The sequence below is a fragment of the Mauremys reevesii genome, unplaced genomic scaffold, assembly GCF_016161935.1.
Source record: "Mauremys reevesii isolate NIE-2019 unplaced genomic scaffold, ASM1616193v1 Contig113, whole genome shotgun sequence".
NCBI lineage: Eukaryota > Metazoa > Chordata > Testudines > Geoemydidae > Mauremys > Mauremys reevesii.
In genome coordinates, this window is record NW_024100731.1 from 203974 (window position 1) to 227606 (window position 23633).

General features: G+C 50.3%; 1 protein-coding gene across 3 annotated transcripts in view; it reads left to right on the forward strand.

Annotated features, from left to right (window-relative positions):
• LOC120392758 (NACHT, LRR and PYD domains-containing protein 3-like) overlaps positions 1-23633 on the forward strand; it is a 60179-nt gene that overhangs the window by 20355 nt on the left and 16191 nt on the right. For all 3 annotated transcript variants that reach the window (XM_039517493.1, XM_039517494.1, XM_039517495.1), the window contains 3 exons: positions 10340-10429; positions 16969-17139; positions 18829-18999. In XM_039517493.1, the coding sequence (XP_039373427.1) occupies positions 10340-10429; positions 16969-17139; positions 18829-18999 (432 nt within the window). The remainder of the gene's footprint in view (positions 1-10339; positions 10430-16968; positions 17140-18828; positions 19000-23633) is intronic.

The window sequence follows — 23633 nt, forward strand, 5'->3', positions numbered from 1 at the left end:
CCCGAGCGAGATCATAACACGCTCGAATACAAGCCGTCACCCACGAGGAAATCCTCTGTGAGGAGACCGGTTTGCCCCTCATACGCTCCACAATCGCGACGAAGAGCTGGGTTGAACTCCTGAAAGGCTTTGTGCGCTCAATATAAAAGGCGAGGGCCCTGCGGACATCCAGGGTGTGAAGCCGCTGCTCCCGAGGCGAGGCGTGCGGCCTCGGGTAGAACACCGGGAGGAAGATGTCCTGGTTAATATGGAAGGCTGACACGACCTTCGGGAGGAAGGCAGGATGCGGCCGGAGCTGAACTTTGTCTGCGTGGAAGACAGTATACGGGGGCCCAACAGTCAAGGCACTGAGTTCGGATACCCGTCTCGCAGATGTTATAGCAACGAGGAAGGCCGTCTTCCACGAGAGGTGAAGCAGGGAGCAAGTCGCCAGAGGCTCAAACGGCGGACCCATAAGCTTGGCCAGCACCAGGTTCAAGTCCCAGACCGGCGTAGGATGTCGTAAGGGTGGGAACAAACGGTCCAGGCCTTTGAGGAAGCGAGAGACCATGTGGGTGGAAAAGATGGAGCGTCCCTCAACCGGTGGACGAAACGCAAATATAGCTGCCAGGTGTACCCTCAAGGAGGAGACCACGAGGCCTTGCTCCTTAAGGGACCAAAGGTAGTCCAGGATAACCAGAATAGGGATGAGAAAGGGGTTCAGGCCTTTCTGGTCGCACCAGATAGTGAAACGCTTCCATTTTGCGAGATAGGTGGATTGCGTTGAAGGCTTCCTGCTTTCAGTTAGGACTTGCTGAACCGCCTGCGAACAGTCACGCTCCGCGTGAGTCAACCAATCAGGTACCAGGCTGTAAGATGCAGGGAGCGGAGGTCTGGGTGGCAAAGCCGGCCGAAGTCTTGTGTGATAAGGTCCGGCCACAATGGGAGAGGAATGGGTTCCCGGGCGGAAAGCTCGAGCAGCAGGGTGTACCAATGCTGTCTCGGCCAGGCCGGAGCAATCAGTATGAGACGAGCCTTGTCCCTCCGAAGCTTTAGGAGCACCCGATGAACGAGCGGGAACGGAGGGAAGGCGTATAGGAGGTGATCCTTCCACGAGCAAAGGAACGCGTCCGACAGGGAGCCGCGGGAGCGTCCCTGGAAGGAGCAGAACTGGTTGCACTTCCTGTTGGTCTCTGAGGGAAAGAGGTCTAGTTGGGGAAATCCCCACCTTCGGAAGATCGTATACACCACGTCTGGGCGGAGGGACCACTCGTGGGCGAGGAAGGATCTGCTGAGGCGGTCGGCTAGCGTGTTCTGAATGCCCGGAAGAAACGACGCTGTCAGGTGAATTGAGCGGGCTACGCAAAAGTCCCACAGGCGAAGCGCTTCCGTGCAAAGCAGGGAGGAGCATGCTCCGCCCTGCTTGTTGACATAGAACATCGCCGTCGTGTTGTCCGTCAGCACGGTCACACAGCGCCCGCGGAGATGGGCCTGAAAGGCCTGGCACGCCAACCGAATCACCCGGAGCTCCCGGACGTTGATGTGTAAGGAGAGCTCCGGAGGGGACCAGAGGCCTTGCGTGTGAACGTTGCCCAGGTGTGCCCCCCAACCCATGTCCGAGGCATCCGTGGTCAAGGTGACGGAGGGACATGGCGGGCGGAATGGTACCCCTGCACAGACGACCTGAGGGGCTAGCCACCAATTGAGAGTGTCGAGGGTGGCCCTCGGGACTGTGACGATCGAGTCCATGGGGTCGCGATGTGGTCGGTACACAGAGGCCAGCCAAGTCTGGAACGGACGAAGGTGCAACCTGGCATAAGCTGTCACAAAAGTGCACGACGCCATGTGGCCTAGGAGGCGAAGACAGGACCGCGCCGTCGTCGTGGGAAAGGATTGGATATCCCTGATGCAAGCCACCAGAGTCTGGTACCGAGTGAGCGGAAGGCAGGCCCTGGCCAACTGCAAGTCCAGGACCGCTCCGATGAACTCCACCCTTTGAGCTGGAGTTAAAATGGACTTCTCGAAGTTGACAAGCAGGCCTAGCTCTCGAAAAAGAGACAGTATATCGGTCACTTGGTCTGCTACCAGCTGACGCGATGGGCCGCGAATCAACCAATCATCGAGGTACGGATACACGTGCACCCGACGACGACGGAGGGCCGCGGCAACCACCGCCGTACACTTGGTGAAGACTCTCGGGGCGGTGGAGAGGCCGAAGGGAAGCACCGCAAACTGGTAGTGCCTGTCATTCACCATAAATCGGAGGTATCGACGATGAGGGGGATAGATCGCGACATGGAAATATGCGTCTCTCATGTCGAGGGCGGCAAACCAGTCTCCTGGATCCAGGGAGGGAATAATAGTCCCCAGGGATACCATGCAGAATTTGAGTTTTAGCAGGTACCGGTTGAGCTTCCGGAGGTCCAGGATTGGACGGAGACCTCCTTTTGCTTTGGGGATGAGGAAATAACGGGAATAAAAACCCCTGCCCCGCCGGTCGGGCGGCACCTCCTCTATGGCATCCAAACTCAGCAGAGTCTCGACCTCTTGTAGGAGGACTTGCTCGTGAGCGGGGTCCCTGAAGAGGGACAGGGAGGGAGGGTGGGAAGGAGGGGGCGAAACAAACTGGAGGCGGTACCCGGATTGGACTGTACGCAGGACCCAGCTGTCCGATGTTAAGCGGGCCCATGCCCGGAGGAAATGGGAGAGGCGGTTGGAAAACAAAGGGGAAGGAGCCAATGGAGAGACTGAAGAGCCGTCTCCGGGCGTCCCCTCAAAACGCCTGCTTAGGCCCTTGAGGGGCCTTAGAGGACGTCTGGGACTGGTTGCGCCTGCTGCCTGATGGTCGGCGGCACGTCAGGTTGTTCCGGCGGCTATTATAAGGTCGGGATCTGGCCTGAGTAAACGGCCGGGATGGTTGTCTGCGGAACGATTGTCTCTGGGTCGCTGGCGTGTGCATTCCCAGTGTTCGGATAGCCACTCGACCGTCCTTAAGGGTCTGTATACGGGAGTCCGTCTTCCCAGAGAACAACCCGTGCGTTTCAAACGGCAGGTCCTGGAGGGAGTACTGCACCTCCGGGGCCAAGGTGGAGGATTGCAGCCAGGAAATCTGCTGCATAGTGACCCCAGAGGCAAGGGTGCGGGCTCCAGAGTCCGCCGAGTCTAGCGCAGCTTGGATGGAGGAGCGCGCGGACTTTTTACCGTCCTCGAGGAGGGCGCTGAACTCCTGGCGGGAAGTCGCTGGGACAAGTTCGGTGAATTTTGAGAGCGAGAGCAGCATCTCGTAGGTATACCGGGCCAGCAATGCCGACTGATTGGCAATGCGGAGCTGCAGGCCCCCCGCCGAATAGATCTTACGGCCCAAGAGGTCCATACGTTTAGCGTCCTTGGACTTGGGGGTTGCAGCCGGTTGACCATTACCTCCCGGTCGTTCACCGACTGGACAACCAGGGAGTCCGGAGCCGGATGAGTATACAAATACTCGTACCCTGTGGGGGGAACTGAGTATTTGCGCTCTACGCCTCGGGCAGTAGGCGGGATGGACGCCGGCGTTTGCCAGATGGTGGTGGCGTTACGCTGAATTGTCCGAATAAAAGGGAAGGCCACTCGCACGGGGGCCTCAGACCCAATGACGTTAGTAACCGGGTCGTCATTTTCCACAACCTCTGCAACTGGAAGGTCAATGGACTGCGCCTTTAAGTCTATTGGTGGTGGGTCTGCCGTCGATGAACCTGCGACCACCTCGTCCGGTGACGAGGACGACGACAGACCCGGGCCCGCAGGTTCTGGTGGTGGCTCGTCCACCAGTGGAGCAGGAACATCTGAGTCTGGCTGCACCGCCGGGAGTGGCAGCGAAGTTCCCGGTATTGGCGATGGCGGGGCCTTACTGACAGTCGCTTCTGGCACGCGACGCTCAGAACCCGGAGGCCGTGTGGGCCAGGGTGGGCCTTGTGTCTCATGCTGTGCCCAAGGAACCCAGAAACCCCACTGTTGTGGGCCATAGGTTTGACCTGGGGTGTCCGTTCTGAGGCCCGCTCCGCTGCCGCCCTGGGATACGACAGAGGCCTGGCGTGACCACTGGGGGGGCCGATGCGCTCAACGAGTGTCCCGTTGACGGCCGGTGCACGTCCGCTGGCGGTGCCGTCGGTCGATGCCTGTCTTTGCGGTACCGGGAGCACGACCGGGACCAACGGTCGCATCGGTGCCGGGACGGCGACCTGCTGCGGCTTCGGTGCCGGGAAGCGCTGCGGTCGTGGCGTCTGGAGTGGCTGCAGTCCCGGCGCCTGGAGCGGCTGCGGTCACGGTGCCGAGAGCAGCTGCGGTCACGGTGCCGGGAAAGACTGCGGTCACCGCGGTGCCGTGATCGGTCTCGAGAGGCAGACCTTCGCCGGTACCAGCGACTGGGGCTTCGAGATCGGTACCTCGACGCCGAGCGGTACCGTGAACGGGATCGGCGCCGAGATGAGGAACGGTCCCGAGGTGTTGACCGGCGCCTGGATCGAGGCCGGCGAGAAGGTGACCGGCTACGAGAGCGGGACCGACTGAAGACCCTTGCACGGTGTTCCTCGGCGCCTGGGCGTCTCATCATGGCTGGCTTCCCAGCAGAGGGTACAGCCCGCACCGGCGGTGCCGGGGGCCGGAGGCTCGGCGCCTCTTGTCAAAGCAATAAGCTCCCGCGCCTGTGAGTATGTCTCGGGCGTGTTCGGGAGTCCAAGCTCGACCTCGGGTGGTGCCGGGGAGCAGGGGGTGGCCGGGCTCAACGGCTCTTCTGGTGCCAGAGCTGCCGGGCCCGTGCACTGCGAGTGCACCATCACCGCCAGAGCCGCAGGTGTTGGCAGTGGCTGAGCGACCGGTCCCGAAGTTGAGGCTTTAGCCGCCGCTGGTGCCTTCTTTTTGCGCACCGGGGACGGGGAGCGGTGCCATGACGCCGGTGCCGGTTTCGGCGGACGGGATGCCTCCGAGGTGTGCCGGGTCGGTGCCGTCGGTGTGCTACGTACCGAAGCCGATTTAGGCGCCGCAGGGATCGGTGCCGGTGGACGCAGCGCCGACTCCATCAGGAGCTGCTTGAGCCTGGAGTCCCGCTCTTTTCTGGTCCGCGGTTTAAAGGCAGCACAAATGGGGCACTTGTCGGTACGATGAGATTCCCCCAGACAACGAAGGCAGGAATCGTGAGCGTCCCCAACTGGCATCAACCGCTGACAAGCCGAGCACAGCTTGAATCCCGGTGTCTGGGGCATGAGCCCACACCGGGTGGGGGAAAAAGGAGGTTAACCCCCCCTAATTCCTTAACTACCTTAACTAATTATATACAAAAAATGGAGAAAACTGCTAGGGGTGTGGAGGACTAACAGAGCACTCCACAGTTCCAGCTAACCGTCACGGGCGGGAAGAAGGAACTGAGGAGCGGACGGGCCGGCTGGGGTATATAACACGCGCCATAGTGGCGCCACTCCAGGGGGCGCCCAGCCGGCCCGCCGGAGTTGCTAGGGTAAAAAGTTCCGAGATACCATGCACGCGCGGCACGCACACCTACATGGAATGCATAGGAGCAATCACTCGAAGAAGAACTGTCACATGTTTCCACATAACTGGTGCAATGGGAGTGTGGAGTTTTTTTGTTTTTTCTGGGTGAGCGAAGATGCCACAATACCCAGTGGTAGAGTGACCGGATAGCAAGTGTAAAAAATTGGGACAGCAGGTGCTGCCTGCCCTGGCTCCCTATGTAAGAAAAAGCTCCAAAAATCAGGACTGTCTCAATAAAATGGAGACATCTGGTCACTCTACCCAGTGGTTTAGCAGATGGTGCATTGAGGTACCAGCTAAAGGGCTGTGAGTTCTAATCCCAGTTGTTTTCTTGACTGCTCTTGATATTTCTCTGCTTTTTTCATCCCTTATTAACATAGGCCTCAAAACCCTGCCTTAGGGGAGGTATAACTATCCTCAACCCATTTTACAGCCGAGATAACAGAGCGATTGGTAAGTTCACATCAACAGAGCCGAGGATAGAACCCAGGCCTCTAAGAGCATGGATCTAAGCCTCATGCATTTTGCCACCCTGCCTACAAGGTGAAAAGAGCCAAAATATCTCTGTGTAATCCACATTCAGCCAGAGTGGCTCTTTATTCCTGTCTAGTGACTAGATCGTACAGCAAGCGGTTCATGGATCTCTAATAGCCCCTGTACTCATGGGAGTGGTCCTATAAATCAAGTGACAGATGTGCCTCTTTTGAGGTTGAGAGCCCAGGACCACTCCCTGCAGATCAGGGCTGGCCAAATCAGGCAGGGAACAGATCTGACCCTGGTCTCTCACATTTCAGATCAGTGTCCTAACTACCCAGTTACAGAATCAGTCTCGCTCTCTCTGGCCGAATTAATATTTAAGGATCTGCACAAAGTGGAATAGCTCCAACAGAGAGAAAAACACTACCCATAGGGTTATTTGCTATTCTGAGATGAGAGCTCTCTCTCTTCCTCTCTCCAGAGGTATTAAGGAATGTTTGTTGAACATTTTCTAACTGAAGACAACCCAAGCAGGAGGGTTGTTGCAATGGCTCTGCTGTCTCTAACCAGCAGAGCTTAGATTCCTCCCAGAGCAAGGAAGAGAACCCAGCCTAACAATCCTGAAACCCAACAGCCTAGTGCTAGGGATTAAACACCATTCCCCGCTAATAGGAAGTTGGTGGCCCCAGAATGAATTGAGATTGGTCAGTACCAGCTCCCACCTCACAAACTCACCACCATGTGTTACACTAACTAGTAAATGATCAAGTTTAGTCTAATGGGCAGAAGTTAGTAAGCAGGAGTCATGTGCACCAGCTGCCCGGCCATTGTCAAGTGTTTTGCAGGCAGGGGAGGCTCTAGACATTTTGCCGCCCCAAGCACGGAGGGTCCGCTGGTCCCGCAGCTTTGGCGGACCCTCCGGACCCGCAGCTACGGTGGACCCTCCGCAGGCATGCCTGTGGGAGGTCTACCGAAGCCACGGGACCAGCGGACCCTCCGCAGGCAAGCCACCAAAGGTAGCCTGCCTGCCACCCTCGCAGCGACCGGCAGAGTGCCCCCAGTGGCTTGCCACCCCAGGCACGTGCTTGGAGTGCTGGTGCCTGGAGCCGCCCCTTTTTGCAGGATTCACAGCAGAGGTAAGTTTTAAGGAGGGATTTGAAAAAGGCTATTGCAAAGGAGTAATAAGAACATAAGAATGGCCATACTGAGTCAGACCAAAGGTCCATCCAGCTCAGTATCCTGTCTGCTGACAGTGGCCAATGCCAGGTGCCCCAGAGGGAGTGAACCTAACAGGTAATGATCAACTGATCTATCTCCTGCCACCCATCTCCACCCTCTGACAAACAGAGGCTAGGGACACCATTCCTTACTCCTTAGTGGAGTTATGATGTGTTCCTCCCAGGCATAGGGGATGGCAAGGGAGAAAGCATGAAAATATTATGGACTAATGAGTAATGAAAACTGGCTTGGTCGGCAGAGTAGAAGCGGAGGTTGACATCTTGATAATGTGCTACAGTAACAGACAGGGAAAGGCTAAGCCATAAAGGGCTAAATGGTAACTTGTGTTCGATTCAGTGGAGAGGGGTGGCTAGGTTACCAGGAACACATCTCCCCAAAACGGTGCTGCCTGCCCTGGCTCCCTATTGGCCCGAGTCAAGTTAAATAAGGTTGTACTGACTCTTTTCAAAGCACTGCATGGTGCTGGCCCTAGATCTGAGATAGAGAGAGAAAGCTACAGTCCCTCCAAGACAGCGAATTGGCCTGGTGGCTTTGTTCCACAAGAAAAACCAATCAGTTGACAAGGAAGGAAAGGCTTGTCTCTGCAGGAGATTCAGTTGTCCCAGGTGTGGGGTCACAAGGTGGAACTCACTGCTCAATGAAATAAGAATGAACCCCCTGCACCCACCCACCCACACTGCCTCAAAACTAAATACAAACCCTACATCTCTGACTGAGTTTTCCCACAAGAACCAGCTCTCACCAGCACCATCACATTACACATGTTCTTTAAAAATAACCCCAGTGATACCCACGCTCTTTCCTGATGGAGGGGAGATGTCTTGTGGAAGGCACTGGGACACCATAGTGTTGGATGACCTTACAATAATCTGAGTCTTCAGCATAAATTTGACTGTCAAAGCCACATTTTGAATGAAATTAAATTAAAGGCAGTGGAGAGGTTGAGGAGGGAGAGGACCGAGTACAGAACCTGAACTCTGGCTAGGGTGCGGTTAATAAAAACTAAGATGGAAGCTTCAGTGGTGAGGAAGCCAGACTGGACAGGGTGACAAAAGACAGGGATTTGGCCTGCTCTCCTTTTACCCACCATCTGCCTCAGTGACACCATCGACCATCCCATCCTATCTTCTGATCTACCTTGTCCCCAATGCCCTTCCATTCCTCATGTTCCCCCTCAAACTCTGGTCTATTTCTTTGGCAACATATGTGTGATTTATTTGCCCCCATGCAGGGCCGGCTCAGGGTTTTGCCACCCAAGCAAAAAAAAAGGGGGCAGGGGGCCGGAGCAAAGCGGGGAACAAAAACATGGCGCAGCCAGAGTGGCAAAGTGGGGTGGGGAACAAAAAAATGGCACGGCTGGAACGGCAAAGCGGGGGTGGGCGGGGGGCACCTGCAGCACAGCCGGAGCAGTAAAGCGGGGCAGGGGGAACAAAAAAAAAGGCACGGCTGGAGCAGCAAAGCAGGTGGGAAAAAAAAACTCTGCGGTGCGGCTGGAGCGGCAAAGCGGGGGGAGGGGCACGGCGCGGCAAAGTGTGTGGGGGGAACAAAACAAAAACACGGAGCGGCAAAGCGGGGGAGGGGCGGGAATGGCGCGGCTGGCAAAGCAGGGGAAAAACAAAACAAAAAAACCCTACAGGGCGGCCGGAGCCAGTGTGCAGGGGGACTCCCTGTGCTGGAGAGTGCGCGCCTGGTCTAGTGGTGGGGGCGGGGAGAGAGAAGGGGGCAGCTAGGGCTTCAGCGGGGCTCTCTTCCCGCGGCCCCAACCGCCACACTGCCTGCCGGGAGGGCTCCATGCTGCTCCGGTTGGCTGGGAGAGAAGGATGCTTGCTGCCCTGCCAAGTTTGCTGCAGGGTGCTCCCCTCCTGCACCCCTTACAGGGCGGCCAGAGCAGCAGGAAAAAAAAAAGAGCAGTCGTGCCGCCCTAATATTGGGCAGAAGCCACTCCCTAGAACCTGCCACCCCAAGCACGAGCTTGCTCGGCTGGTGCCTGGAGCCGGCCCTGCCCCCATGATAAAAAACCCTTCCCGTGACCCCACTTGTCTCTCCAACTATCACCCTGTCTCCCCGAGTCCTCTACAACTGCTGTTTAAGAAAGACCTGATTATTAGAGCTGGGCAGATAATAATTAAGAATTCATTCAATGAATGTTGCCTTTTTCACAAGTTATCCAAACAATTTTATTTTTTTAAATATTAATTTTTCTAAATTATTCATTTTGATTGGACACACAGGTCATAGATATTTCATTTCTGTGATTCGATGAACATAAATATGAGAACCAGATTTCTAGTATGAATGCTCAGGATTATAAATACAAATTTTGCTTTCATGGGAATATTCTGTAATAGTTATTTAAACGCATTGCTTCAACAACATTCCTGTCTGCAAATTCCCTTTGCTAGAATATTTGGAAAGCACACAATAAAGATGTGTGAACACAGTGGAAATAAATTCACTTTAAAATTCATCAGAATATTCTTGAATTTTAGTTGTTTAATTATTCATCCAGCACTATTTCTTATACAGATGCTGCTTTAAAATTAACTTACCATTTTACACATTCTGCTGTCAGGAAACAATAAGCTCCATTTCTGGTTCCTCCTAGGGATGTAATTTACTAAGTGTAACCCTAATTATACACTATTGAGTAACAGTTGCCATAATTACAATTTTAAGCAAATACTTATATTTGGTTTTTAGCTTTGTGGGCAAATTAAAGACAACATTCCTAGTTAAATAAACACAATAATTTCTACTGTATCTCCAGAAATGATACTGCACTTACTACCTGACACACAAGCATAAAACCTCTGGAGACATTCCCATTTGTGTGAATAGTTAGAACTGGTTTTAATATTCAGAGAATCAGAGTACCACAAGTTCATAAAATGAATGGATTAAACTTAGTCGCATGTATTCTATTTGACTCCGTATACTTAAAACACATATCAAAGTACTAGATGTAGTTTTGAATTGGGGGACTTACAACTAACTGCCTGCAGAATAACCTATGTGCACTGTATCACAGTGTCCAAGAGGCTATTTCAATGTTCAGGAAATAGAATTAAAATCTGCCTTCAGAGAACAACAAAGACAATTTCTATTTTCTCCTTTTTTTAAGGAAAAACCGTCAGGATAAGCCAAAGCATTCACCTATTTACCTGCTCTGTCAAGCACTGAAGGATCCAAACTGTAAATTAAAGAAACTAGAGTAAGTAACTATTCTTTCTTTTTAAAATCCTCTTATTACTGCTGCTATCCCAGAAATTCTACAGCAGTGCAGCTCTTCACCATGGTTGGTATAGTGACCACATAGAATTGTGTAACTTCTGAGGATTGTGTTTAAATTTTCAGTTAAAACATGTGGGGTTGGCTTAGTCGGCCTAGTGCTGTAATGACAGTTAACCCAATTACCTTACCCACAGATGAGCCTGAGAGACAGGGGTCAGAAGACCAGGGGGAATTCTTTGAGATCAGGAAAGATTCAGGAGGTGGAAGATACAAACAAAGGCATTTTAATCTTAGATATTTCTGAGGTGCTTGTCACTAGAGCTCGGTGAAATTTACTTGGTGAATAGCTGATTTGGCAAATAATGCAGTTTAGAGTTGACTGTTCACGAATTCAGGTCAAATCTGATGAATAGTTTAAACTGAATAAAAATGGGGAGAACGTTTCCAAAAAAGTCAAAATATTTAGTTTTGTCATTTTTGAAACAAAATTTCAGACTTTGTGACAAAATGATGTTTTGTTAGGAAAATTTAGCTCCGTTTAATTAAAAAAATAGAGTTAAACAAAAAACCTGAAAACTAAGCATTTTGTTTAGGGGAGCACAAAACATTTCATTTGATCCCAAACCATTTGTTTTACAGTTTTTTTTCATTTTGTTGGGAAAAATTGTCTTTTCTGTTTCAAGTGAACCCAAATAAAATACTTTCTTATTATTGGGTTCAGGCACTGAACCAAATAACCAATTATTCACCCAGCCCTACCTGTCACCAGGGTATCTAAGCCCTGAACATATCTATTTATTTAACATCTATGTATCTTCACTGGATTTCATTTCTCCCTGACTCACAGGTGTGGTTTTTTGGGAGGGGATTGATTTATTTCTTTCTCTTTCTCTGCTCCACCCCTCAACTCTCTCCTGGCTTCTTTATTTTCTTCCTACTACACCAGCTCCATCTCACGCAAGTTGGTCTAGTTCAGGGGTCGGCAACCTTTCGGAAGTGGTGTGCCAAGCCCTCATTTATTTACTCTAATTTAAGGTTTCGTGTGCCAGTAACACATGTTAATGTTTTTAGAAGGTCTCTTTCTATATTATATAACTAAACTACTGTTTTATGTAAAGTAAATAAGGTTTTTAAAATGTTTAAGAAGCTTCATTTAAAATTAAATTAAAATGTAGATCTTATCAGTTTAGTTGTGATCCTTGCCCTTGCTTTTCCTTGCTGAGTTTTCCAATTTCCCCAGGCAGGCAGCGGGCTGAGCGGGCTGGCAGATGGAACCCCAGACCAGCAGCAAAGTGCCACTGAAAATCAACTTGCATGCCACCTTTGGCATGTGTGCTATAGGTTGCTGACCCCTGGTCTAGTTATTACTTAGTCCTGCTTTGAGTGTGGGGGACTGGACTAAATGACTTATTGAGGTACCTCCAGCCCACACTTCCGGGATTCTGTGGTGATCCTGGAGTTGTTCCTGGGAAAGTCTTTAGCAAAGAGGTGATCTTGCATTTTGCTTTGACCATGGCTAGGCCAGGACTCAGTCTGATCCCCTCTGACAAGGAGTTCTACAGCAGGGCTCTAGCGGTTGAGAATTCTCTGCCCCAATGCCCAAGACTCTGAGCCTGGGCTCCTATAGCTGGATTGTCCCTGTGAGCACAGCTGTTCTGCAGGTTGCTGGTGGATCGAGCGGTTTGAGACGACATCTGTGCTAGAGAACTTTGAGCTTACCAGCAGCAACAGCAACATACCTGTATCGCTGCACAGCCACATACATACTTACAGCGATGCACAAGAGATCACATCACCTTTGGATTTTAATAGAATGCAATTACATATTGTCTCCTACCATGTCCCTCTGCACTGATTCAGCACAAACACTGGCAGAGCAGCTGCAGTGGGGCAATAAATACTTCCCATTCAATCCGACAATGCCCCTGCCCAGCCTTCCATGACAGCTCAGCGTACTGGTGCTGTCGTGATAAGCCACTCACTGAAGCTAGACAGAAGATTTCATAATTTGGATGAAAAAATGAACAAAGGTGATACAAAATTATCAGAAAATTGCTTCTAATTTCCAGCCAGTTCTGCATGCCAGCCCCATGTCTGTCCCTAAACACCCAACCCTCAGGTGACGACATCTGAATTTCAACTTGAACAGAAATCTTGTTTTTATTTGGCCCCTTGAGAATTCTTCTGAAAATCAGAAAAGCAACAGCTTGTGAACATTGTCCTGGTGCGTGTGCATGTACATTCGCACACATTGCACGGAGTGTTCACTGCCTCAGCAGCAACTTCCATACTGCTGAGATCTGCAAATAAGAACACAGAGCAGGATAATGAACTAATGAATTAACAACCAGACGAGCACTACCCTCTGCACTCCCACACCTCCAAGTAACTCCATTTACTTTCCCATGGTTCTCATTGCTCCCATCCTCCCCGGCAAGCTGCACATGCCCCAAGGACTCCACAACAGGAGGTGGGGGAGAACTCCAAAGTCTCTGGGCTGCATGGAGGAGGGGCCCTGAATGATATTCTCCCTCTGAGCCCAGAGCACGGTCATCTCAAGCTCCCAAAGAGCTACTTGCAAAGGCAGCTCGTTCAGTGCCAAAACAAACCACAAAACGAGATCTGAAAACATAACAAAACAACTGAACAAATGACTAAAATCCAGCCCCTCACAAGCACAGACACCCACAGCTGCTGGTGCTCTTCATGATACATCCTGGCCCGGCAGGCCCACAAGCAGCTTGGCAGAGGGCAGTGGGAGCTGCTGACCCCATCACATCTTCTGCAAGTGAGAGGATGTTGCCATTCACAACCTATGTGCATATTTTAGGGCAGGACAGAACCATTTAAAGGAGGCAATGCAGCAAACTAAAAATATTAAGAGAGAACGTACACTGTAAACCATGGACATTATGCTCCTAGTTCAGGGAGCTGTATTAAGAAGTGTGGGTCAGATGCAACAAGCCACAGGCCTGCAGCACTTGCAGAGTGTGCTGTTTGTGGACCAAAGTGATATGCTCACTTTGGCCTTTGTAGCTTAAGGAGCGATCTGCTGCCAGGTGAATGGGATGCCTATACCACACCGAGAGAGAGTGAGTTGTGGCAGTCCAACAGAACGGTGACAAAGCCATGGACGACAGTGGCTAAGGGCTAGGGAATAGAAGTGCAGAAAAGAATTAAATGGAACATCATTTTGCTGTTTCCAGGCCCCGATGGCCTACAGTAATTCCATGTTGGGGGGGAAAATGGTGGTCTCCAAAAGGGAGGAGGTTATAAATCCACTACAGAAATTCATGGACTCATAGATTGTAAGGCCAGACGGTACCATTACATCATCTAGTCTGACCTCATGTATACCAAAGATCATTACATTTCACCCAGTTACCCCTGCACTGAGCCCAGTAACTTGGGTTTAACTAAAGCATCTTCCAGAAAGGCATCCAGTCTTGATCTGAAGACATCAAGAGATGGAGAATCTACCACTTCCCTTGGTAGCTTTCTTCCAATGGTTAACCGCCCTCACTGTTAGAAATTTGTGGTTCATTTCTAATTTGAATTTGTCTGGTCTTAATTTCCCACCATTGGTTCTTGTTGTGCCTGTCTCTGCTAGACTAAAGAGCCCTGTAGCACCTATTGCCCAAGTGGAGATGGGAGATGATTTCTGGTGTGAGTATGAGGCTATTGAGCTGGCTCCAGGACAGCCCCACACCTCATCCAGCTCCTCAGTGGCCCCCATGGCTCCTTCTCTCCCGCACCCTTGGAATTTTGGGTGAGGATGGTGAGCTTTCCCCTCCCCTCCATTTTCTTCTGAGGGTAGCCAGCTGGCCCAACCCCCATGCATGTTTTACGAGGGCTGACACGTGGGTCCACAGTGCTCCACTTCTCTGGGTGCAGGTCCCAGGGATCTTCCTTCAGGCAGAGCTGCCGCCCTTACCCAACTTTTCATCATCCATTGACAAAAATGAGGTTGCTTGCTAGGCTCCATCTCTGCTTTTTATAAGCAAAGCTGGTGGGATGGTGAGGGGAGGGAGACTTAATCTCCAACAGTGTTTTCCAGGATCTCTGGTTGTTCTCAGGGTAGTGCTACAGGGGCCAGGCAGTTTGGGTTTGCACATTTTTGATTTCCAACTCACGTTCAACTAACTTTAAAGTAGAACCTGAATTTGTAATTTCTAGGCTTAGGAATGAAAGTTTAGGATATTTTTTTTAAAAACAGCATTTTTTAATCTCTTTCTACAAGGTTGGGGGCAGGTCACAGTAACTTCAATGTCAGTATGACAAAGCCTTCTGTCTGGGAACTGTTTACATGTTGGCTGTGAAGGAAGAGTTTGCTACACAATGGAAGCCCAGATACTGAAACCTCAAACTTTGCCAACAACAGCACATGTACGGGGCATCACAGCCACCTTTATCCACAGAGCAAATTCTTGCCGACACCAATCCCAATGTGATCTGTGAAGCTAGGCAAATGCACTGCCCTTTTCCACAGCAGACTATGGGTGACCAATGGAATATGCATTGATTTCTCACTGCGAAGTAAAGGGAATGGAAAAACTGTATAAAAATAAACTACAATAGAACCTCAGAGTTACAAACACCAGAGGTATGAACTGACCTGTCAACCACACAACTCATTTGAAACCGGAAGTAGGCTATCAGGCAGAAGCAGAGGGGAAAAAAAGAAGCAGCAGCATATACATTATGTGACTGTTAAATATAATCTACTAAAAAAATAAAGGGAAAGTTTAAAAAAATTGACAAAGTAAGGAAACAGTTTCTGTGCTTCTTTCATTTAAATTAAGATGGTTAAAAGCAGCATTTTTCTTCTGCATACTACAGTTTCAGAGTCAGTTGTTCACTCATAGTAAAGTATTCAGTCAGTGTTCAGTGGTAAACTTTTGAAAGAACAGCCATAACATTTTGATCAGAGTCACAAACATTTCAGAATTATGAACAACTTCCATTCCCAACGTGTTCATAACTCCAAGTTTCTACTGTTTTAATGAAAACTAACTGTAAAAATGGGACCACTTCCTCCTGGCCTTTTGAAGAGCTAATGTGTCAAATCGGTGTCAAATGAATCAAAGTTTTTTTTCCTAAAAAGTTGGTTGGTATTTCCAAATGTTTAATTTGCCCCAAATAGAACACCGAGTCCCTGGGGAAAGGCCCCACTCAGATGGGCATGCAGGCATGAGGGAAAAAATTGTCAGGATGGATAGACTAGTAAGTTCAAAACACACTGGGGAGGAATCTCAGAGGAGTCTATACTATCACCTTAGCTTTGTAAAATGTGACACGATGGACCAGTCGTGTGAGCCTGAAGCTCACTCGCTCTGATTCAGAATCATTGTTGGTAGGAAAATGACTTTCCGTGTATGGAAATTAAGGAGTCAGTTAAACTGCTTTTCTGTGGAGATAATAGAGAGCACCATGTGGACCTGTTTGCACCCTGCCAGAACCCCTTTCTACTGGTAGATGGGGAAGGATAGCTCAGTGGTTTGAACTTTGACTTGCTTAAATCCAGGGTTGTGAGTTCAGTCCCTGAGGGGGCCATTTGGGGTAAAAATCTGTCTGGGGATTGGTCCTGCTTTGAGCAGGGGGTTGGACTAGATGATCTCCTGAGGTCCTTCCGACCCTGATATTCTATGATATGATTCTAGGAAGACATGAGGCTCCTGCATATGGCCCGTGCCCTGTCAGGAGCCAAGCTGTCTGGAAGAGGGCTCCTGAGATGAAGCAAGGTGCCTTTGTTCTATGTTAGCAACCAAGACCAGATTCAGCCCAATAGAGTCGGCTTTGGACAGCTGCACGTGACCTAGCCAGTATGAGGCTATGAAGATTATAGAACCCTTGTATCTTCTGAGATGCGCCAGTGCCTGTGTCACCAGAAGCAGATATTAAGGTCCACAGGAGCATTCTTCTCCCGGAGGTAGAGAGAGCCCCCTTTGCTAACATTATCTATTCTTCAGGCTATCAGCAGAAGGCTGGTAGGTTCTTGTTCAGGGATGTGGCAAAGAGAGACCTCCCTCTCTCTTGTGCCCTTTGAGACTGGGCTCTCTAGGGAAATTCCAGCCTTTTCTAATGTATGGTCGAGAGAGATGGGGGGTGGGGTGGGTGAGACTTGAGATGTGGCAAATTGGAGCCATCCCTGAATCCTGAATGTTCAATACTAAGTCTTCCATAGATGGTGGCTTATTTGCTGAGTCCTCAATTGACAAGATGCAGCAAGAAAGAAGAAAAGGCTCCTCCCATCCACAAAACTTCTTATTAGTAGATGCCCAAGTGTGTCTGCTCAGAGGTGGAAAACACTCATATGGGAATACAGGATCAATGAGAGCTACAGATGCACGTGGATTGAAATCCACACATAACCATGTGGTCCCCATCATCCATTACTACAGCTCTGTGATTCCCCCTCCCTTCCCCCTCTCACTCCCAAATACAGGAATCTTTCTAGAAACCCACGGCGGGACTGGACAGACAGAAATTCTCATTTTCCTCTCTGCTTATCTCCTGCAGGTTTTGTGATTGCCGTTTGACAGCTGCTTGCTGTGAGGATCTCTCCTCTATTCTTGGTACCAAACAGATCTTGATCGAGTTGCACCTTGCAGGAAACAGCCTGGGAGAATTAGGAGTGAAGCTGCTGTGTGAGGGATTGAAGCATGTGAACTGCAAACTGCAGAAACTGAGGTGTATATTTACCATTTTTTTTCCGTAAAAGACTCCATGGAGTGTGAGGATGGTGTAAGATGGTGGCTCCCTGCAGGTACATGAAGTCAGTGTCTACATTGCAAAAAAGACCCACAGCAGTGAATTCTCAGATCCTGGATCAACTGATCCAGGTTCATACTACAGGACTAAAAATAGCTGTGTAGTGAGGCGGTGTGGCTCCCCTCCACCCTGGAGCGGGACGAGCCCATCCGGAGCTCAGAGTGGGCGGAGCTAGGGAGCTCGGAGCCCGTCTCTCAGAGGGTCAGGCGGCAACTCGTAAGTATAAAGGCTCGCCCTCAGAGCTCACTAGGGAGCCAGTCGCCAGGCAGGACAGACGTCTCCAGCCTAGCCCACGACTGGGAAAACCCCGTGGCCCAAGGTGCACACCAGGACTGGCCTGACTTGCCCTGCCTTGCCCTGAGCTTGCTACCCAGAGGAGGTGCCGGACCTGCCCTGCGCTCACTACCCGGAGGAGGTGCCGGGCCTGTTGCTCACCCACTGTCCCGAGGAACCCATGGTGCTGGACCCCCGGAGGACACCACCCTGACCCAGGTACTACCCGAGGGGGAGTCTGGAAGTAGCCTGGGGGCAGCCGACCCTAGCACTGCCAGAGCCCATGTCAGTTTGTTGTGGTAAATAGAAGCTAGGCACTTCCCATGGCCCCTCCAAGCTCACCGAGAAAAAGTTTTGAACGGTTTCACAGCCGCATTTCGGGATTCACCAGCCCACTGAAAATGCAGCCACCCACTACCCTCATCTTCAGCTTAGCTGAACGCACACTTGTGGAACACAGGCTAATGGACATAACAGATGCCCATAGAAGGACCCCAGTGTAAACTTCTCTTTTACAATCCCACTTCTGCCAACACCAAGGTTAAGATTCATTGCTGAGCTTCTAAGAGGCGCAGCAAAGATCTCACATTCCAGAGAGAGGGTGGAGCTAAGTGGATTTAAACCACCTTTACGCCTCCCAGATTCAGGGCTGCTCCAGGTATTCAAATAGTTCCCTAGTGTAAACTAGAGCTGCTCTGAGATCCCCAGGCTGCTAATGGACAACTCTGCAGCTTGCAACAGATGAGAATCCCAATAGCTGGCAAAGCAGAGTAATTGTTCTAAAGGAAAAGTTATTTTGATTCTGGAAGAGTGTGTCCACACAGGGAGCTATTCTGCTCAATGTCCTTGTATAGACAAGCCCTCAGTATCTAGCCATCATGTTTAAGGCCTGATCTACACTTAAAATTTAGGTCAATATAGCTACAAGGCTCATAGGTGTGGAAAAGTCAATTAAAATAAAAATAAATTAAAAATTCAACCCCTGGTGTAAATGCAGCTAGATTGAGAAAAGAGGACAATATATCTTCAGTTTGTCTATTTTGGTCATAGTCTCCTTGATCTGGGTGATATTTCTTTCTAAAGCACTGAGACTTTTAGTCTACAAGAAAGAGAAACTCTAATGTACAACTGGCTTCCTATATAATTCCCTTATTCTTCATTTTTCACACCAGTCTCTATGCATTTGTTTATTGATGTGTTGCAAATCCTTAGATTAAGGGTCATGGGGACTATGGTAAATGCTTCTTGGCTTTCCACGCTGGAATTTCAATTGAGAGGAGAGGACTGGATGGACAGACATGCTCATTCTCTAATCTGTGCATCTCTCTCTTTCAGATTGAAGGCTTGTAAACTCTCAGCTGCTTGTTGTGCGGAGCTCTCTTCCGCTCTCAGCAACAACCAGTTGCTGACAGATCTGGACCTGAGTGATAATCAACTGGGGGCTCTGGGAGTGCAGCTGCTGTGTGAAGGACTGAAACAGCCAAATTGCAAACTGCAGAGACTAGTGTAAGTATTTCCTCTATTTCCTCTATGTAAAGACCTTGGCAGGAGGCGTGGATAGGGTACAATAAATTTCCTGCAGGTACGTGGTGAGGTTAAAATCTGAGTCTCTCCTATTAATGCCTCAGTTGGGGACACTTTCTCCCCACCCCCAAACATGTGAGAGCAAGAAGGAGCCACTACCCAGGAGGACCCTTGCAGTGAATAAAAATCACCACTTGCAAACCAGGACAGCTCTGATCCCTCTGTTAACTATTTCTCCTCATGTCCAGTCACCCCCGCATCCACTTCTCATCCCTCTCCCCTGCTCTGTAGGGTAGGTGGTGGGAAGGACAGGAACAGTCTCTATTCCTGAAGCCAAATGACATGCCCTCTTAGAGCACCATCTAGCTGAGGATCTCAAAGCACTTACAGAGCTGAGGGAATTCACCTCCCACCCCATTGAGCCAACTGGAGACAAAATAATATAAGATTCATTTAAGTCAGTTCCTGCTGCCTTGATCCCCTCCTGATTCTCCCTCTGTCCCTGACCCTGCCCCACCATCCAGGTTTGTGACCTCCCTGTTGATTTTTACTTCCTCACGTCCCCTCACCTACACCCAGGCTGCCATTGAATCTTCTCGGTTCTCCATCCCATGTCCTCCCGTCATCGTTCAGCCGGATGAAAGCAATTTTTGCTGCACACAACATCCGAATACTAAGGTGCTCCCCCACCCCATCTCCAAGTTTTACTGTTGACTTCAACAGGAACAGGATTTGTCACCATTCTGCAAACCCTGACAGTAAAAAGCTTCAAAAATCCTCTCGCCTGTGGACAGGAGGAGGTTCTCCATCAGCCTTGGCAGTGCCGTGTCTGTTCTGTGTCTAGGCTTAAAACGCAGCTGGATATTGCCAATGGACAGGTGAAGTTGGATGCAACTGTTCAGTAACTGCTTGACTAGATTGCTCAGAAACAAGAGACTTGATGATACCGGGCATTCACATGTAAGGCTGGTTGTATCAAGCAATGAATTCTTAAGTCCTGGCCAGGTTACTGCATGCTCCAGGTTGGGGGAGCAGATGTCTGTCCTCAAAAGCAAATGATGACAGTGTTTGTTAGTAGGGTTTCTAGATGCTCTTGCTCAGAGCCGTTCTTAGGGTATGGCGAATCAGGACGACCCCTCTGGGCCCTGCGCTTTTAGGGCTCTGTGGGCCAGAGCAGTTGGCCAGCACAGTCTCTCCCAAAAGTGACAGGTCAGTCCCGGAAGTGATGTATTCATCACATTCACCCCGGGCCCCGCACCCCCCTAGGGATGGCCCTGCTCTTACTGGCCTGCACTAGCCACAGAGATCAAGGATCAGAGTCATAGGCAGAGGGTCAGATTTCCTCTAGCATTGTCTAGGATTCCTGTTTTGTGAATGAACAGAATTCTGAGGAGGGTTTTGTGCTGTCCCTGATGGCCATAGAGGCCATCCTGGATGTGGAAGATCTTCTCTGTGAAGTGGGTACAGTTCCTCACGCTGAGTGGTGCTGGGCTCTGGAGCTAGGAGGCATCTAGGTTAACAATGTTATTGACAATCCAAAATAGTTCAGTGGGGTGTGACTTGGGGCTTGTCTACCCAGCCCTGCAGTTCAGACTACAGGGTATGAAGTGCAGCATGCACCAAACTGCTGTGCTGTAACTCCCCATATAGACAATGCAGGTGCAAACAAAAGGTACCTAGTTCATGCTAACATAGTCCTGTTTGAAGAGGACTATGTTAACACAAGCTAGGTACCTCTTAGTTTGCACTAGGACCATCCACATTGGGGTGCTGTGTGCACCAAAATGCTGTGCTGTTGCAATTCACACCCCCATAGTCCAACTGCATCAATGTAGCCTCGGTGGTTGTTATGGAAGAGGAGAAGGAGGATCTCTTAGTCTCCTCCAGGGACAAGGAGCAGGCAAAGAAGAATTCGTTGTTCAGACATCTGTATCTTCTTGAGTGTTCTCAACACTGACACTTGGGTTTTCTTGCCTCCTTGCATCATCTGTCACAGGAAGAAGAAACCACAAAGCTCTGTGAGGGCCATATGGGAAGGAAGTGCTTCAGAACCAAAGTATTCATGGCTGTGGTCAGTCAGTGACTGTGATGTCTCACTGGTTCTTCTAGTCCTTGGCTGCTGGGCTAGGGCATCAGTGCTTTGTGGGTCTAACTGGATCAGTGAGCAATCTAGGATGGACTATGATGTTAAGAAAAAAAATTAATTAATAAGCAGCAGATTTAAAACAAACACAAGGAAATATTTTTTTCACACAACACACAGTCAGCCTGTGGAACTCCTTGCCAGAGGATGTTGTGAAGACCAAGACTATAACACGGTTAAAAAAAGAACTAGATACATTCGTGGAAGATAGGTCTACCACTGGCTATTAGCCAGGATGGGCAGGGATGGTGTCCCTAGTCTCTGTTGACCAGAAGCTGGGAATGGGCGACAGGGGATGGAGCACTTGATGGTGACCTGTTCTGTTCATTCCCTCTGGGGCACCTGTCACAAGACAGGATACTGGGCTAGATGGAGTATGGCTGTTCTTTCTCTTTTGAAGGTGGCAATCTGACTGGCATCAGGGATTGATCCACATTCATTATAAAGGTCAGGATGTGACCAGCTGTGTGTGTGTTTAAGGCCTAGGGACTGCCTGTGAGAATCCAAAGGTGAACAGGGCAAATAGAAAGTTTTGTGCATTGAATCAGGTGTATTGTCAGTGTGGATTGTTAAGCCTCCAAGAATGAGAAGCCTCAGGAACTGCATCACCATGTGAGCCAGTGTCTCTGTCAGCTCCTCCAGAAAACTTGAGCTCTCTGTAGGTAATAGATCTGTGCTATTGGAATGTCTTATTGGGCTTGTCATTGGTCTCTCAGATTAAGTAGATGCACTCAAGGGATTTTGTTATAAAGGAGCTTCTTTTGCATTTGAAGCTGGGTGGCAATAACATTGGTGCTCCGCTGCTGGAACTGCCTAGTCTGGGTCTGTAGGGCCCTGTGTCAGCTGGAAGGATGAAATGATCCAGCTCCCAGCCTGCTGTGTCAGATAGCCAGGCTCTGGGGATGCAGACCAGATCAGGGATCTAATCCAAGCTGATAAAAGGCTTTTCAGCCACTAACCTTGCTTTGTTCAACACAAGCTTTGATCCTGAGGTGTGCCTGTGTCTGTAGTAATTTTGTGTGCAGTGGCTGAAACTCATTTGCACTGGATTGGTGGCTGGTGCCTAGAGTAATGCTTTCCAGAGGCTGGCTTGTATTTCTTGTGTGTCTTCCATGCAGGGCCGGTGCAATCATTTAGGCAAACTAGGCGGCTGCCTAGGGTGCCTAGTGGTTGGGGGTGCCTAAAAGCCTGCTCAGGTGAGGAGGTGGAGTGGAGGTGAGCTGGGGTAGGGCCGTGGGGAGGGCTGCCCACAGTAACAGGGGGGGCGCACAGGGGAACTGCTCCCCGCCCCAGATCACCTCCACTCTGCCTCCTCTGCTGAGCACACAGCCCCAGCTCTAATTCTCCTCTCAGTGGTGCCACACGCCTGGGAGGGGAGGAGACTTAGAGCGATGGCATGCTCAGCAGAGGAGGCAGAGCCGAGGTGAGCTGGGGCAGGCTCCCAGGCGGGATTAGCTGCTGCAGGAGGGCTCCCAGGCAGGGTTAGCTTCTGCGGGAGAAGAGTCTCCCAGGAGGGTTCGCTTCTGCGGGGGGGGGGGGAGTCTCTCCAGGCGGGGTTAGCTTCCACATGTGTGGGCGGGGTATCTGCGGGCAGAGTTAGCTTCCGTGTGGGGGGGGTGTCTCCCTGGGCGGGGGTAGCTGCAGGGGGGGTAGCTGCTGCGGGGGGGCGAGTTAAAGGGTGGGCCGGTGACGCTAGGTGGAAGTTTCATGCCTAGGCGAAACTTCCTTGCACTGGCCTTGCTTCCATGTAAATCTTGGATTGGAGTGGAAAAGTCTCATACCCATGAGACACTCCCACAGTCTTTTGTTCACATGAAGGCTACGTCTGCACTCGGAGCTGGGAGTGCGATTCCCAGAGTGACTAGACACACTCGCACTAGCTCTCATCGACCCAGCGTGCTAAATATAGTGATGTAGCTACAGTAGCGTGAGCAGTGGCATAGGCTAGCTGTTCTGAGTATGTATCCGGAGGGCGGGGGATAGGAGTTCGCCACCCCACAGCTCTTCATGGCTTTTGCATTTTTGCTTGGGTAACTCCAGGCCCTGGGTAGTCAGCTTCCTGAATTTCCTGGACACAGTTCCTCAAATCAGATATTGTGCTTGGACCCCTCGTCACTACTCCTAGTATCTATCCATTGATAAGTAGCTCTCTGCCCTTGAAGCCTTAGGCTCTGTCTGCAGTTGGAGCTGGGGGTGTGTGATTCCCAGCTCACGTACACACATTAATGCTAGTGCTGATCTGAGCTAGTGCACTAAAAATAGTAGCGTAGCCATGGTAGCATGGGCAGTGGTGAGCAGCAGCATGAACTAGCCACCACCACCCAGACATTTTTTAAAAGTTAGGTGCAATTTCCTGTATTTTAGAAGCTTTTCATATGTTTCAAAGTCAGAATGTTGTGCAATAAAAATAATGTAATAAAATAATCAATAATACGAGCACAGCCGCTGTTCATCTAGACTTCTGTGCTAGGAT